The following is a 16,884-nucleotide window of genomic DNA, read 5'->3' as shown; positions in this document are numbered from 1 at the left end:
CATGCTGAATCTAAAGCACTGGCATAATATATTTAAAAAAAAAAAATTCAAATGCAAGAGATTTTACTCATTTTTGCGCTCCACTGTAATACTCGCTTAATCGCACTTTTCAGAGCTCTAGTGGAGAAGTGTTCAAATTGATTAAAACCCACAAAATCAAAACAATGCGTACAATCTTCACGAAATTTAACTTGAGTACTTCCCTTATGCCTAAATAAATTACTTACAATTTTGTTTAAGGTTAAAATTTAAAGCTTAATGCGCCAAAAAGGGTTAAAAAGCAGTGAAAGTTATGAGAAAATCATTTAATTCTTAAAAATTAGAATTAATACCACTGATCACATGATATTTTTTTCCTTAAACTGAAGAGCTGGCTAGGAAGGAAAAATAATAATTCTATATCAATAAGGAGCTTCAAAAGAACGTTAATTGACCCATCTCACGCCACTGGTGGTATCGTGGAAGAAGAGACAAGAAAGCTAGTCCACTGAGATAACAATTACCTGAATTTTCATCACGATCGTGTGAAAAATAACCAACTTTTCTTTTTATAAATTAGTTTTGATCTATTTTTTTCGTATGGTCGATTGGAGCTTGAAAAAATTTACTCTTGTATTACAAACCTTCAGCAAGCGATTCTGAGTTCAGAAAATACTGGAATATTAGCACTGAAACTACTCAGCCTGGAAACTAATCAGAAAACTGAAGAAAATAATTGGGAGCCCAATTACTGAATAAATAAAAACAAATGCACTTTATAGAAATAGTACACGTGTACTTCATACTTTTTCTTTAAAAAAAGTCGTTGTAGGATTTTTTTCAAAATTAATCCCAGCTGCACATCAACGCCTTTTTTCCCCTATCGGTCAAAGTATGAACTCTTTTTTTCCTTCTCATATCAAAACGGCATATTCAGGAGAGTATGAAAACAAAATTAGATTCTCAGCCAACAGTAGGTTTTTGCAGGTTGTTTAATCAGTTCCTGTTTTATTTGTATTACCTTGCATATTGTATAAAACATGTCTTGATAAGAAAATTATCTTGACAATCTGAAAAAAAACTGCCAGGAAAGATTACTAAATTTAATGTCGCTTCTACTTCCGAACCTAATTCACAAATCAACAGGATATTTGTAATTCAATATCTAAAAAAATGTGCAATGCTCACTTTAACGAAAGTGTATTTTCCAATCTCCATCCCTGAATTTGTTAACTTCCGATTTCTTATGATAATATGCAAATATTATAATAATATACATGTCAATATGCATAAATTATAATATGTTATATTATAATTTAGGTTATAATTCCTGACAAATGATATGTTAACAAAAGTTTGAAAACACAAAGTAGAACGCAAAAAAAAAAAAAATTTTTTTTTGGTCTTTTTAGATATTATTTTTAAAGAATACGTCCTTCCTTATTAGATCAAAATGTCCAACAATACTGTTCCTATATCTCCATGATATTGGCCAGCATTCAGAATATCAAAACATCATGGAGATATAGAACAATATTGTCACGAAGATGCAAAGAACCGTTAGTTTTGTGGCGGATTTGAATGCACGAGGATAGAACTTGGGACCTTGTGGTTCGCAGTCCAGTAACATGACCATGATACAAAAGCAATTGCTCTGGTAGCGTTGTTGTTAACTGGCTTATAAGCTTTCACCACATTTTAAACAAACAGATAAAACGAAGCGACTCATAGCAGCACAAGATTGTGAACTTAATCATAAATGATGGGACTCAGCTGCTATAAACATTAAGAATGTTCCAGAACAATTCAATTTGAATATTTAAGAAATATCTAGAACCTTCCAAATGTTAGATAAACAATAGATACCTTTTTAAATAAAAGAATTCTAATCTTCGGATAAAACACCGAGGATGAAAATCGAACCACGGACCAATCACTCAGAAATGATATGCTCTGCCAACTGTGCCACGTTGATTGCTAGTCACTCTGATTTGTGCGGCAATTTTGTTGTGCTTATTGGGTACAATCATTACTACGATATTCTCACGATTTTGTCCGGCATCCAAAATATCGAAGACCATCATTGAAATACTGGAAAATATCTCTACCTTCAACAGTGAATGAAAAGTTCGATATATAGAAACAAAACTGCAAAACCGAGTTTAGTTTTCTCATTCCTTTGAGACACGCATATTACAATCAGAAACACCATATTGCTATAAGAGTCAACATCTTAATTAAAATTTTGAAATAAATTCTCAAATATGTAGACCAATTTTCATTTTGTAAAATATGTTCAAGAAATTTTCTGATGAAACGTTTGACGTTTTTAAAATCAAATGATTAAAACTTTTAATTTCCAAAGGAGAATTTAAATCTTTTAGGATTAATTGCAATCGGCTTTTAAATTCATAATGCATCTTTAATGTTTTAAGGCTAAGTATGTATATTTAGTTTTTAAATTTCTAATATATTTATAATGTTTTTAGGATCAGAATTTTCCAACCTTTTAAATCTTGACATGTGATCTTTTTTATGTTTCAAAAAGACTGCATATTAAATATCTAACAACTTTTTTTCATAACTGTATTTCTCGCTATTTAGAGATTTTTTTTTTTGTGTGTGTGTGTGTGTGTGTGTGTGTGTGTGTGTGTGTGTGTGTGTGTATATGTGTAAATTTGATTTTCTGTAATCAGAATTTTTCTTCAGTGTGCATCTTTTTTAAAAAAAAATGTATATTTAAATAAAAACTTTTGTAACAATATATTTTTTAAACAGAAAGCGTTTGTAAGTTATTCAAACTCAGAAATTCGGCATTTAAATAAAATTTAGGTTCCAGATTTAGATTATATAGCGGTAGTACATATATTTATTCATTATTCCAAGTATTCATGAAACTGGGGAAATTTTTTGAACATGTGGTTAAACATTACTGCTAAAAATGAAATGCCGAATTACTCTCAGAGTGTACGCAAATACAGAATTTCGCATGTAAAAAAATATGCAAACTCTACGGAAATCGTGTCGAACATGTTCTTTGAGGGAATTACATTTGTAATAAAAGAATGAAGAAAGGCACCTTGACACGATTGCATTAAGACTTTAGCTTAATTCAAACCTTATATGTATAATATGTTACTTAAAAAAATGGCATAAAAAAGTATAGTTGACCAAATAACCGAAAGAAAAAGATAATATCTACTGTAATAAAGGAGATTGTGAGCAAGCACTACTGCGCATTTTTTTCAATTTCTACATATATATCATGCTTAATACTTACTGATAAAAATGGCACAAAATGTATAGTCGATTAAATAACCAAAATAGAATACTAATCCCTACTGATAACCAACGGAAGTGGTTCCCCCAAAACGTTCTAGCATTCTATGCAATATATTTTTTTATCCCACACCCCCTGTATAAAATTGTGAACCTAGGGTAAGGGTAGGGCCACGAATATCGTGCACGATATTTGTGAACGATAGTTACGAAATATAGCTCTTTCGTGACTATCGTTATTACGAAATATAGCTCTTTCGTGAGTATCGATATTACGAAATATAGCTCTTTCGTGACTATCAATATTACGAAATATAGCTCTTTCGTGACTATCGATATTACGAAATATAGATCTTTCGTGAGTATCGATATTACGAAATAAAGATCTCTGCTGTTAATCTCGAATTAGAATGGTATAAGTTGAGTTTAGCATAAGAATAAGCATTTTTGATGCCTTTTTGTCGAAAGGGTGAGGCTAAATTTGATACGATAATCATAATAATCATAAGATAGCATATCAAATTTTTATTTAGCATACCGAATTAGCAGTTTTATAAATCAAGAGAAGTCAACACATTCATTACAATCCCATTATTTCCACAGACTTTTTCGCCATCACGACTTTTTACCCTCTTAGCAAAATGCACTCGTTCATTTGAGGTCGAAGATCAGCTACCATCTTGTTAGTCAAATAATATCCAATAATTTGATTTCGAAAATAAAAGTCGTGAAAATAATAAGATATTATTACTTACCAGCCGCCATACGCAAAGAGTCCGGAATAAAATGCTAAAGAGATGGATTTGGCTGTAAATTCACCTTCAAATGCCCGTTCTAAATATTGGGTATGACCTGAAAAAAAATAATATTCATCATTTTTTTTTTCAAATAATGATGAAATTCTTTATTAGACCACGATAAAAAAAAAAAGAAATTTTCAATTCTTCAGACAGTTTGAATTTATTAAGTAGGAGAAGAGAAAATTAATTTAACATTATTTTATTACACCATTTTAAATATTGATAAGACACATGTGGCATTTTAAACGTTCGTTTTGAATATCGGCTTCTTCGCTTTATAAATGATGGATATGGAAAGCATTTATTTAAATTTTCACCTCTGTTTGACAGAGTTGAAAATTTTGAATTAAACGTAAAGTGAATCTCATGCAAAATGGGATTGCTTTTTTCCCCCCTCAAGTTAAATTTTAAAATGAAGCTTTCAAATATTAAATGAAAATTAAATATCTTCGCAAAATCAAATTTAATAGCAAAATTTTAACATGTAAAAGAAATGACAAAATGCTGAATATACCAAGAACCTGATAGTTGCAAATCCTTACGCCTCACAGTTGGGGAAGTCAGTGAGTTGAATTTAGTTTTTATTTCAACAAACACATGCTTCATTTGTTATTTCCTATGTTGCCCTCCCTATCCAATTCACGCATGTTTTATTTGCTACTTCATATGATCCACTCTCCATCCAATTCACGCATGTTTTATTTGTTACTTCATATGCTCCACTCTCCATCCAATTCACGCATATTTTATTTGCTACTTCATATGTTCCACTCTCCATCCAATTCACGCATGTTTTATTTGCCACTTCATATGTTCCACTCTCCATCTAATTTATTCATGTTTTATTTGTTACTTCATATGTCCCACTCTCCATCTAATTCACGCATTTTTATTTGCTACTTCATATGTTCCACTCTCCATCCAATTCACACATGTTTTATTCGTTATTTCCTATGTTCCAAATCCATTTGTTAAGTTTCGTACATTAAATTATAATCTAATATTTATCATTCTCTAAAAAATGTTTTTTGAAAAAAAAAATGGAATTTCGGATTTTATTATTTGTACTAACACCTATATTAATTTAAATGCTATGTGCCAATTTATTTCCTTATGCTCATGTACCTCTTATTACAACTCATTCATTTCCCACTCCCCCCCCCAAAAAAAAATTACACTTGAATGCAAAAGTAAAAAAAAATAGATAAAATTAAATTCTAATGAGTGTTTGTTAAAACTTGCTCATCACAACAGTGCGCATCTATGTATTGGATATATTTTATAATTTAATATAAAAATGCTCGTTTATAAACGTAATAAAAATAAATCAACTGTAATTGGAAAGTAAAATGTAAAACTGTTAAGTCAAAGGAAAATTGATGTACACAAAATTGTGCAATAGGAATGAATACCATTGTTAAGTCAAACTATAAAATTTGTTCAAATAATTTTACATTTTTGAAGTTAAGCCAGAACAACAGTTACTTCAAAATTTAAACTGAACGCAAAATTTTAGCACCGTAGTTTCAAATAAAAGTAGAAAAAATATGATAAAATAACTTTTTAAAAAATGTATCATAGTATCAGGTTATAACTTTTAAAAGAAAAGAATCTGAATTATAGATGTTTATAGGTTGGAAACAGATGAAAACTTTGTAATTTAAAAATGTAATAACTACTTTAAAAAGAATTATCTAAAAAAAAAATCGTTTGGAGAAAATGCATAGATTCTATCTTTACTAATAATAAGGATAAATGAGGGTATAAATAAGTTGACTCTACAGACCATTTTACCAATAGAAAAAATATCGGGACAGATATACCTTAGTGGGTAAAAATATGCACCTTGAGGCGATTTTTTAGAAATTTTACTTAGATTTTTTTAAAATAAAAATAAGCTAAATTCTGCACAAAACACTGTATATGTATGGCAATTTAGCATAAGGTGTTTCCAATAGTTCTGAAGGCCACAATTTTACTAATCTGCTTATCTGCTCTAGAGGATAATCAAAATATTTTTAAATATCTACGAAATATTTAGCAACTACAAAGTCCCAACAGAATATAAAAAGATACTAAGAGAAACAGAAATAATTCTAAATATTGATTAAAAGTCATTACAAATAACAATTAAAATATCCAGAAGAAAGAAATTGTGGAAAAATAACATTTTATATTAACATTAATGTTAACATTCTATTTACTTTATTTACGAATTTAAATTAACGTGTATTTCATAATGTGAAATTTTTTGCGAGAAAGAAAGGAAAGCATAAACAGTAATGGCAAAATTTATAAAGCTGTTTTTGTGTCGTAAAACGCTTATAATTAAACTATATTATAGTCTGAAATTCATAACTACAATTTTTTATAATTTAATTAATATTTTAAATTTTATATTTTTTGTGAGAAATAACTGAATAATCACTAATGACCAGAATAATCATTTTCATAATCATAAAAATCTAATTCGGATAAAAGGACATAATAATAATAAATTATATATATTTTATAACTTTGTCCTGCTTTTACTTAATACTAAAATATTAAAATTATGTCTTTTTTATTAATATCAATTTTTTTAAAATTTAGAATTATTTTTCCATTTATTAATTTTTATTGAATAAGATTTCTAAAAAAAATTACATTAAAACTATGATTAAAACACAAGGTAAATTTCTGAAGTTTATAATTTGAACTTACAATAAATATAAGTTACGCATTTATAGATATATATTCGTAATCCAGACTTTCACGTGGGGCAAGCTATGTAACTAGCATGAAATCGACAGACCGAATGTGACTAATTTCTCCATATCATGAAATTAAATCATCTTGGTCGAAACGGAATTGTTTGAATAAGATTTTATAGAATTTTTTTTTAATTTCTCAAAGCTATATAAACTATATTTCCCTTCTCATTTACTAAATTCTGTAATTTTCAATCATTCACTTTAAACTTTATGTGAAGAATTCAAATTCGGTTACAAATATTATAAATTACACTGATCTGTTCTCAAATACAATATTTAAAAGATTTTTATATAAATATTTATTTTTAAAATGCAATTTTGAATTATTTAGATAAAAATAATGACTAAAAAAAGCAGATCCTAGTTTTTCAAATAAGATTTGTCAATTTATGTATCTTTAAAATAATTATCGCTTTCCCCTAACTGTTTTGCAAATACAGCAGTCACTGTTTGCAGAGATCATGGATGTAACGATCAATCAGTTGTAACAATAAAAATAAGGAAGAACCTATTTTCCGCACCTATGTACATAAAAAAATCCTTCGGCTCTAGTAATTAAAAATTAGCTTATAGGGCCAACTTCGATGTCGAAGCGGTTTGGCATAAAGGTTTCATAAGGGCCACTCAAGATGACTCTGATTCAATGAAAAGTAGGTAGGCCTTTCAAAAGAAGATGATGATGCCTTGATCAACATTGATATAAACTAGAAGACAACTACAAAAATTACAGAAGGAACAATTTGTCTTGTCAGCGGCAATAGGGTCAGAAGAGAATTAGATAGTTATCAGCCTAAGAAACTCTGGAAGCCATTCGACCTTAAACACATTTATCAGTCTAATACCATGCTAAATCATTAGATGAACGTTACTAATACGAAAGATTTATCCAACGTATGCCCAATAACACAATATTCTTGATAAGTTTTTAAGAAAATATGAAAAATTAAATGTATGAGAGTATTTTTTATTCAATACATGAAGCATAAGACAAACTATTATGAGCCTATGAAACTCTGCAAGCCCTTCGACCTTAAGCGGATTAGACTGTTAACATGTCGAATCTTTAGCTGGTCATTACTTGTATGAAAGATTTCTGCAATGAATGCTTCATAACACAATATTGTTAATAACGTTTTAAGAAGGTATGAAATATTAAATTTGTATGAGTATTTTTCAATGTTGTATACCATATCGATTTTTCTGTTTCTAATTAAAAAAAAGAATAATATAAATAATGCTGTTTTTGTTATCGCTTTCATTATATACTTATAATTTTGTATTATTTTTAAAGTATTTTAGCCATACTGATCACTCAGATACCATGATCATTTTGGCTTGAAGTCAATATAATTTCTATATCCATTGTCCACAGCGAACACTATAAGCAACGTTGACGACAGCACCAGTTAATCACAATGACAACCCTCGACTGCCAATTTTTTCAATATTATTTATCCAATTTTTTTTTCTTGTAAAAATAATCTAAACAGAATAGGATATCTGCTAACTTCAATTGCATTTTATTCGAATTTAGCAGTGTTAAATTCTTAGTTCTCAGCAATAAAAGCTAGGAAAAATGCAGCGTAAACTTGATACCGATAAAATGCGCATAAATGAAAACGCATGAGTGACTTCGAAACAGATATCACTTTTCGACAAAGAAATAAAGGCCATTCTCCTCATAAATTATTAATGATTTGCGTGTGTTCTCATATATCAAAGGATGGACATAGTTTTATCAGCTGCCGTTGAATAGTTTTGGTATGGCATCTTAAGAATTGAAAAATGAACCGATCTGCCTTAAATATTTCTTGGAAATGCATTTTATGGCCATCATATAAGTGCTTATTGACTATCTTAAAAGTTTTTAAAAATTTATCTTACTAAAATTCCATTTGTCATTGGAATTATATTTGTATAATTCTAATAATAAATGGAATTTTAGTAAGATAAATTTTTAAAAACTTTTAAAATAGAGTCAATAAAATAAATAATTATAGTAAGGCGCTGGTTGTACAGATAACAGTTCAGTAACTGAGCAATAATTAATGCTGCAGAAACTAATGATCAAAAGTTCGTGATTTAGAAAAGCTACTTTACACACAATTATTGTAATTTTTAATTTCAAATCCAGTTATGGCGTTTGTTACATTTCCACTATACTAGATAACTGGTATGTGCTTTAAATTGCTTGTAGTTTTGACAATAAAAAGATTATGTGAATGTTGAAATGATAATCCAACTATTAAAAATCAGAATTAAGCCCTTCCCCCCACACTACCCAAACAGTTCGATCATGCTCGTCCAAAAATGAATATAAAATAATAATAATAAATAATTTGCAATATTCATTGTTTTTATGCGTAATAATTAATAATAATCGATCCCTTATAAAAATTTTCATTTGAATAAAGTCTTAAAAATTACAAATGTTTTTTTTTTGAACAATTACTCCTAACAAAAGTAAATGAATGTTCAAGGATTGGATTTAATCTACAATCAATTAATAAAAATTAATATGTATGTATACCTACTTTTGTATTTTGGTGACCTACAGAACAGACCGTCTGATATGGAGAAAATCAAACTTGACACCTCGGAAGGATTGTTTTGATTCTTATTTCATTTTAATTAAAAATTTAGTGAAAATTTCGTATTTTCCTGAGATAACTACTGAAAATATTTCAGCGCATATATGGTTTTAACATCAGTTTTAAAATTTAAAAAAAAACACATCTTTTTATAACAAATATTTTTGGTGTATAATATTTTTCGATTTTAATCAAATTTAAAAAAAAAATCTTTTATAAAAAGTATCTTGCAACAATATATATCATTACTGATCCGTTTCATTGTTGCTACTAATATTTCATCTTGGAGTTATTTCTCTTTATTCATAAGCAGTATATAAAATTTCAAGACTTTTACTCTACTGAGTAGATTTTAGAATAAGTCAGACTAAAAACTTTTTTTTAAAACTTTGTTGTATTCAGAATTAAATTTAACTTCACAACCAATCCATGATGCTTTCACAGATCATAAGCAATACAGTATCAATTAGCATAAGCTAAATTGCAGACCAGTCTTAAGACAGGTTCTGGATTTTCACCTGCTTTTTCTTCTTCATGTTCTTTTGCGCTGAACATTATTATGTGAAATCTACTTCTCATTACCTGTTATCATATGATGCAAGAAAGGCTGAATAGAAGGTAAGAAACAGATGATGAAGAAAGAGGTGCAATTGTCTAGTTTCGAGCTTAGAGATACATCTCCGATTTTTTTTTTTAAATGGCATTATCAATATTCAACCTTTCCGCAGTTTCCTCACTTGTTTTTCTGGAGTTTTCTTTAACTATTGCACTAGCAATACCGTCATTAAAGTTAAAAGGCTGTTCCGGTAGAAAAATTACTAATTCGAAATTTATCAAACCCTTTTTTCACAGCCCACATAGCAGGAGAAAAGTCTAAATAATAAACAGCCGAAATCTTTTCCTAAACAGTTCGAAAAATAAAGGCCTTTCCGAAATTTATAAAGAACTATATTTCGAAAATTAACCTTTTCCATTGCCCATTTTTTTAAAATTTGCCATATTCAAAAATCGACTTATTTAATCACCATTTATTGCTGTAAGGACAAAACACGCTTTTATCTTTCAAGTGCAAAAAACATATTCGAATAAAGAATCGATATTTATAACGTACACTTTGATGCCATCTATGAAATCCGAGCAAGAATTTTTACAAAGACCTGATATTTAATTAAAATTTGTAGGAATTATTAATTTTGGCACTCCAACTTGTCAGTAAATGCGGGTAATATCTCCATAATTTTAAATTATTTAAGTACAAATATTCAGCAAACAATTATAAAGAAATGAATGAAACTAATCGAGTTATTGCAGGTATGTTCGCATATAACCACGACCCCCGTTAGACAAGGCCGGAAAACTTACGTCACAGAAAGTAATGACGTCGCTCCGAGAGGTTACACGAGTGGGTGCGAATTGGGGGACCGAGGGAGGAATTTCACCCTCTTTTACTGATAAGAAACGAACTCTTTTCCTCCCACGCCATGTTTTAGCCAGTAGCCCTCCTGTGTTTGAGTAGACAGGAAGCGCCATTTCTTATTTGCAAGAAAAATCATTTGGATTACTAAAAATAAGGAATAGAAATGCCTTTGATCTGTTGTGTTCCAAACTGTAATGGAAATTACAGGAATGGCCCAAGAGTAAGTGTTTTTGCCTATCCTAAAAATGAAGAGCTTAAAAAGAAATGGTTAAGTGCCATACATCGTGAAGGATTTTATCCGACACAGCATAGTAGGGTAAGCTTATTTAATTATTTCAAACCAATGCTTAATGTTTCTAAATGAAAAATCATTTATTCTCACATTAGAAATTTAACAGCTCAGTAATATCCATTATTCGTGATTTTAATCAAGTGCATTATGAAAAGAATTATTTTATAAAATGCTGTAATACAGGTAATAATGTCTGTAATTATTGTCAATAATAATTATAATATTTGCCGTAATTATGTTTACATGCTTTATTTACTATTATATCTATAATTACGTTTATATAGTTAAATTTTATTATATAACATAACGATAAAAGCATGAGAGTAAACAATAATAATTATATATTGTTTTATGTTGTATATTTATTACTGTATTTAAATTAAACATTAAAGGAAGTCAATATTTACGAATAATTTCCTTTACTGTAGGTCTGTGAATTACATTTAAAAAAAATGATATTGAAAGAGAAACTAGTCTATTTGATTCGAAGTCAGGAAAATTATTAAGTGCCCCTCTTAAATATCCAAGACTAGTGATTGGAGCAATTCCCTCTCAGATGCCAAATTGTGCCGCTTACATGTCATGAACATTTCATAGGGAAAATCCAGAAATAAAATTATATTCACATGCTTTGTTTACTATTATATCTATAATTACGTTTATATAGTTACATTTTATTATATAACATAACGATAAAAGCATGAGAGTAAACAATAATAATTATATATTGTTTTATGTTGTATATTTGTTACTGTATTTAAATTAAACATTAAAGGAAGTCAATATTTACGAATAATTTCCTTTACTGTTGGTCTGTGAATTACTTTTTTAAAAAAATGATATTGAAAGAGAAACTAGTCTATTTGATTCGAAGTCAGGAAAATTATTAAGGGCCCCTCTTAAATATCCGAGACTAGTGATTGGAGCAATTCCATATATTTATCATGTAATAACCATTCATTTCGTGGAAACCATGAAAATAATAGAAACTCCTAATAATGGAAATTTTTGTATGTTTAATCGAATAATTCAGTAAATACAAACTGTGCTAATAAATCATATAAACAGAATTTTAAATTCGAAAATTAGAATTGGGCATTATTTAGCACTGCGATCAAATGAACAAAATATTCCTGCATTTTGAAAAGAAATCCTTAGCAAAATTAAAGTCTATTCAAAATCATCCAAGTACAGCAGTAACCAAATGGAATATAATCTTGATTTTCCCCATTAAGAACAAAGGCACTTCAGTCATTATTAGGTATGAAAATATTGAAGAGAAAAGATTAAATATAAATGCGTCGTTTATAGGGGTTATTAAAGTAATCATTGTGACTGGAGAAGGACTAGCAAAACCTCTGTTGAAAAGATTAAGTGAGCTGGATTTAAATATTATGAATTGTAGAGGATAGGCGTAAGGCAAAGATAGCAACACGAAACGGAAGTACAAAGTTTTGCAATTTAGAATAGTTGCTCTAAATCTACATGCAATTTATATGTCTTGCACATCATACTTTTTAAATTTATTAATTTGTGATATCATTTCCAGCAGTATATATTGTAATTTTTTTTTTTTTTTTGGATATTACAACTTCTATATGCTTTTTTATACCCTTTGGGAAGCCAGAATGGATTCAGTTAAAGCAATGTATACACAGTTTTAAAAAATTTGTAATGTCCTAGAAGTATTTATTGAGGTAAATAGATATAGTACAGTGGTATGCGAAGTAAAAATATTGGAATCAATAAAAGAAATGCCATTTATTTTATACTTAATAGTATAGTTTTCAATATTGCCCAAAATTAACACTACCAATGAACTATTTCAACTAAAAACAGTTTTTTTTATTTGGTTTTTAAATTGATCAGTAAAATTAAAACTGAAGTTCAAAATTTAAGTACAAAATTCAACACATTTTTAGACGAATCAAAAGTGATAGAAGGCAATTTGAATAATTCAGAAAATTTTCTTAAAACACGAATTTGAAAAAGAAAAAGATCATATTCCGAAATAAAAGAAGATGAAGTTAAAGAATTTGGGTATTAAAAATATCACAGCAATTGATACTGTTATTGTACAGACAGAAAGTAGATTTAAAAATGTGTCAATTTAATCACTAATATAAAAAATTTCGAATTAAATTCAGCAAATTAAAAGTAAGGAAGAAGTGTATTTTTTCAAGGCGTGAAGAAGCTTACAAGCATTTGCTATACAAATCATCGAAAAAAAATGGTGATTTTTCTGAAGTAATTAAAAGTAAAAACAAATTCATTTAACAAATATACACGCAATAGCATTATATATAATGTTTGTAATTTTTTTTTTTTTTACTTTAAAAAAAATTGCGGCTCCAAATGGTTTCCTGCACCCAATCTCCTTTATATTTAAGGCCGGCTCTGATTATAATTCAGAACTTCTGTACCTTATGTGAATAAGAAATTTTGAAATTTTCTAATCAAAAATATTTCGCAACAGATATAATTTTTAATGATGTAGTGAATGAAGAAGAAGTACATGATTATGGCAAAGGCATTTCAGGACATAGACCGGAAAATGTTTATAGATTGGCAATCTGGTCTGCAGTCAATGCATTATTGAATAATTACATGATAGTTTGAAAAGCTCTTCTAAAACCGGAAAGGAAAGAAAATTTGATAAATTTAGTAAAGATATTTCTAACAAAGCAATGATAAAATATATAGTTAAATAAGAAAGCTCTTCTAATGTTTCAAAGATTTATTGAATATTTTTTTTTGAATAGAATACTGTTTCGTGAAATATTGTTTTTATTGCTTTCTTGGAGTTGACTCCACGGCAAATATTCATAAAACCATTATTGTATGGAATTGTTTTGAAATTAATCAACAAAAGCATTGCAAATGTATTTTTATATTATAATTTAAAAATTTATGTACCATATGTGAAGAAGAAATTTTGAAATTTTCTAATCAAAAATATTTTGCAACAGATATAATTTTTAATGATGTAGTGAATGAAGAAAATAGTTTTAAATCTAAGGGAGATACACCTACTGGGAAACCTGTCCTGCACTTAATGCAAAAAAAGGTAATGCATACCAAGCACCGTACCTCCAGGGTGATGTGGAAAGCGGCTGAATTTTAATTATTAATGAATTCTACAATATATGTGTGTAGAATTGCATGATATGGAAGTATATGAAATGATATTAACAAGTGAAAAGTAATTTCTCTTCACTCTCTAGCGAGCAGAGACTTGACGTTAAGGGAATGGAGTGTGCCGTCTCGTTGTGACGTCACGGAAACCCGCAGAGGCCTTGTCTATCGGGGGTTGTGATATAACCCTAAAGTTTCTACAGAATATTAAAGATACTCTTTACATTTTGTGTTACAAATGTAGTATGCATAACTTTGATTGCATTTGAGAATTGTTCTAGAAAGAATTAAATTGATTGTTATCTATAGTTCTTTTTTCTTTTATTGTCAAGTCCATAAAAATAAAGGAAATCGTGTGCACATGTCACATACAACTTAGCCATGTGTGACCAAATTTGGCTCAAATAAACAATGAAAGGGGTGACAACATTAAACTTCAAGCATTTTCTGAATTGCAAAAACAAAGTAACTCATTAAAATAGCGGAAAAAATTAAGGAAAATAATTAAAGAATCAATTAAAATTATGACAATTAAAAATATCACTTAAATTCACATGCATCATATTTGTAAGAAAGGGGAAATTTTCTAATAAATTATCACATTTTCTGAGGTGTTAGAATTTCAAAATTTGTACGTTTCAATATTCTAGAGGCAAATATTGTTCCATATTTTCTTCCATATTTTCAGAATTTAACTATTAGAATTCTGAAATTCTGGCTGTTATATTTTCTATATGATAACACAATATAATTTATAATTTTAGAGTTCTTAATTACGAATCAATTTAATTTTTTCAAAAATTGCAGATATTAATTTGAGGAATATTAATTATTATAACCCAAAATATTTGTAACCAAGAACTGTGAAATGAAATAAATTACCGTTAAAGTTCGCAATAATAAAATTAAAACGGTTTTAAACACCGTTTTTCTAATTAAGTAAAAAGTAAGAAATAATTTTTTATCAAAATTCAAATAATAAAATAAGGAAATATCGGTATAATGTAATCATAAAAAAGAAATATTTGGATATTCATGGAAGGCTGAAATCTGAATAAAAATTAAATTTATTGAAACACTCCATATACTGGCTACATTTTTTAAACAACCGAATACGATTTAAGCGAACTTCGCACATTTATTATTTACGAAAAGTGAAAAAACAGTATCAAGATTCAAAATGCAGCAGTTAATTAAGTATGCACTTAATAAAAAAATCACTAAAATGTTGCTGCTTTAATGTTGTTTTCGATGCAAAATATTCTTAAAAATTGTTGATATGCTAACTTAAAATTCAAAATTTTACCTTTCCAACGATGGCAATTGAATTTCTGCGCAATTTTTATTAATTTTTTCTAATATCTAATTAATATGCATATTTTTATGAAATAAAGTAATTTACCGAAACTCTGTTTCTAAGCCTTACTGTTGCTTAGTATTTCTTTTTTTTTATCATTTATTTGTATATTGATATTTGTTTTATTTTTAAAACATTTTGGAAATATTTTTATTGGTTTACAAAATATTCCAAGGCTTATTTTGTTAAATTAAAAAAGTACTACCTTTAAAATCTCCTTTAATCTTTTTCTGAATCTTCTACGAAGTAAAAAAAAAAAAAAAAAAAAAAAACTGATGTTGTAATTGAAAAGAATATAGAATTTTTAATTGTGAGAAATTTGTAGTAGCGTTTTAACGATGTATAAAAAAATACAGGTCTATGATATACTAAATTCAAACCAAAGCAAGGAAAGTAAAATTTTTATGAGCATATGAAATATTTTTTTTGTTCGTTTTTGTTTTTGTAATGAAAGAATACAAACAAAGAACCGTTGCCAGAAGACAATAGCAGAATTCTGGCTTAAAAGGAAAGTTTAAAAGCAGACGATAAACAGTTTTTATTAGGAACAGCTATTGCTTATATTTATTTTCATGTTTTTCATTAACGAGAAATTAACAATTAAATTAATTATCTCAAAATTCTCCGTAAAACCTTTATTATATTTTAATATTTGTGTATAAAAATTATAAAATACTTATATAATAAAAATTAATAACTTAGGAAAAATAGCAATCAGCAGTTTTTAAAAATCGTCTGGCTTAATGGGCTTTTATGCATGTGTTGTCATAGTCACGTGACGAAAGGTAGCCAAAATAGCAGATTAGAGTTTAAGAATCTTTTTCACATATATTACCTACCATCTTGTCGTACGTAATTTTTGATACGTCAGTATGTTTTGAAAGGATTATCTGAGAAGAATATATCTGAATATGTTGAAAATAAACGATTTAAATTAAAATAATGTTGCGTCTTTATGCTTAAAAACACCCGTGCTGGAATATAAACGTTTCGAAATGATGTAGTAAACTCGGCGACTTTCTCTAAATGCCTTCGAAATGGAACATTAGAGTAAATAAGTTTAGTGAAAGCTATAATGATTTATAACGTGAAAATTACTGTTAATCTAAGCAGGAATAAAGTAAGTAATTTTTAAAAATTTTTTTAATCATTTATACTTCTAATTTTGATAATGTTTATTGTTGTTAATTTAAAAACTTGCTAAATAGAATACCAATGTAATTGTGCTTATGATAAATCTTTGCAGTTTCTGAAATGTGTATTTATAAATTTTTGCAGATG

The 16,884-nt window shown here is 28.1% G+C and overlaps 1 protein-coding gene across 1 annotated transcript in view; it reads right to left on the bottom strand.

Annotated features, from left to right (window-relative positions):
- The window catches only part of LOC129972536 (large neutral amino acids transporter small subunit 2-like), a 91,031-nt gene that overhangs the window by 36,659 nt on the left and 37,488 nt on the right, over positions 1-16,884 (bottom strand). Inside the window, exon 3 of the mRNA XM_056086700.1 lies at positions 4,014-4,110. Coding sequence (XP_055942675.1) covers positions 4,014-4,110 — 97 coding nt within the window. The remainder of the gene's footprint in view (positions 1-4,013; positions 4,111-16,884) is intronic.

The sequence above is a fragment of the Argiope bruennichi genome, chromosome 6 (genome assembly GCF_947563725.1).
Source record: "Argiope bruennichi chromosome 6, qqArgBrue1.1, whole genome shotgun sequence".
Taxonomy (NCBI): Eukaryota; Metazoa; Arthropoda; class Arachnida; order Araneae; family Araneidae; genus Argiope; species Argiope bruennichi.
This window is presented reverse-complemented; position numbering and strand designations above follow the sequence as displayed.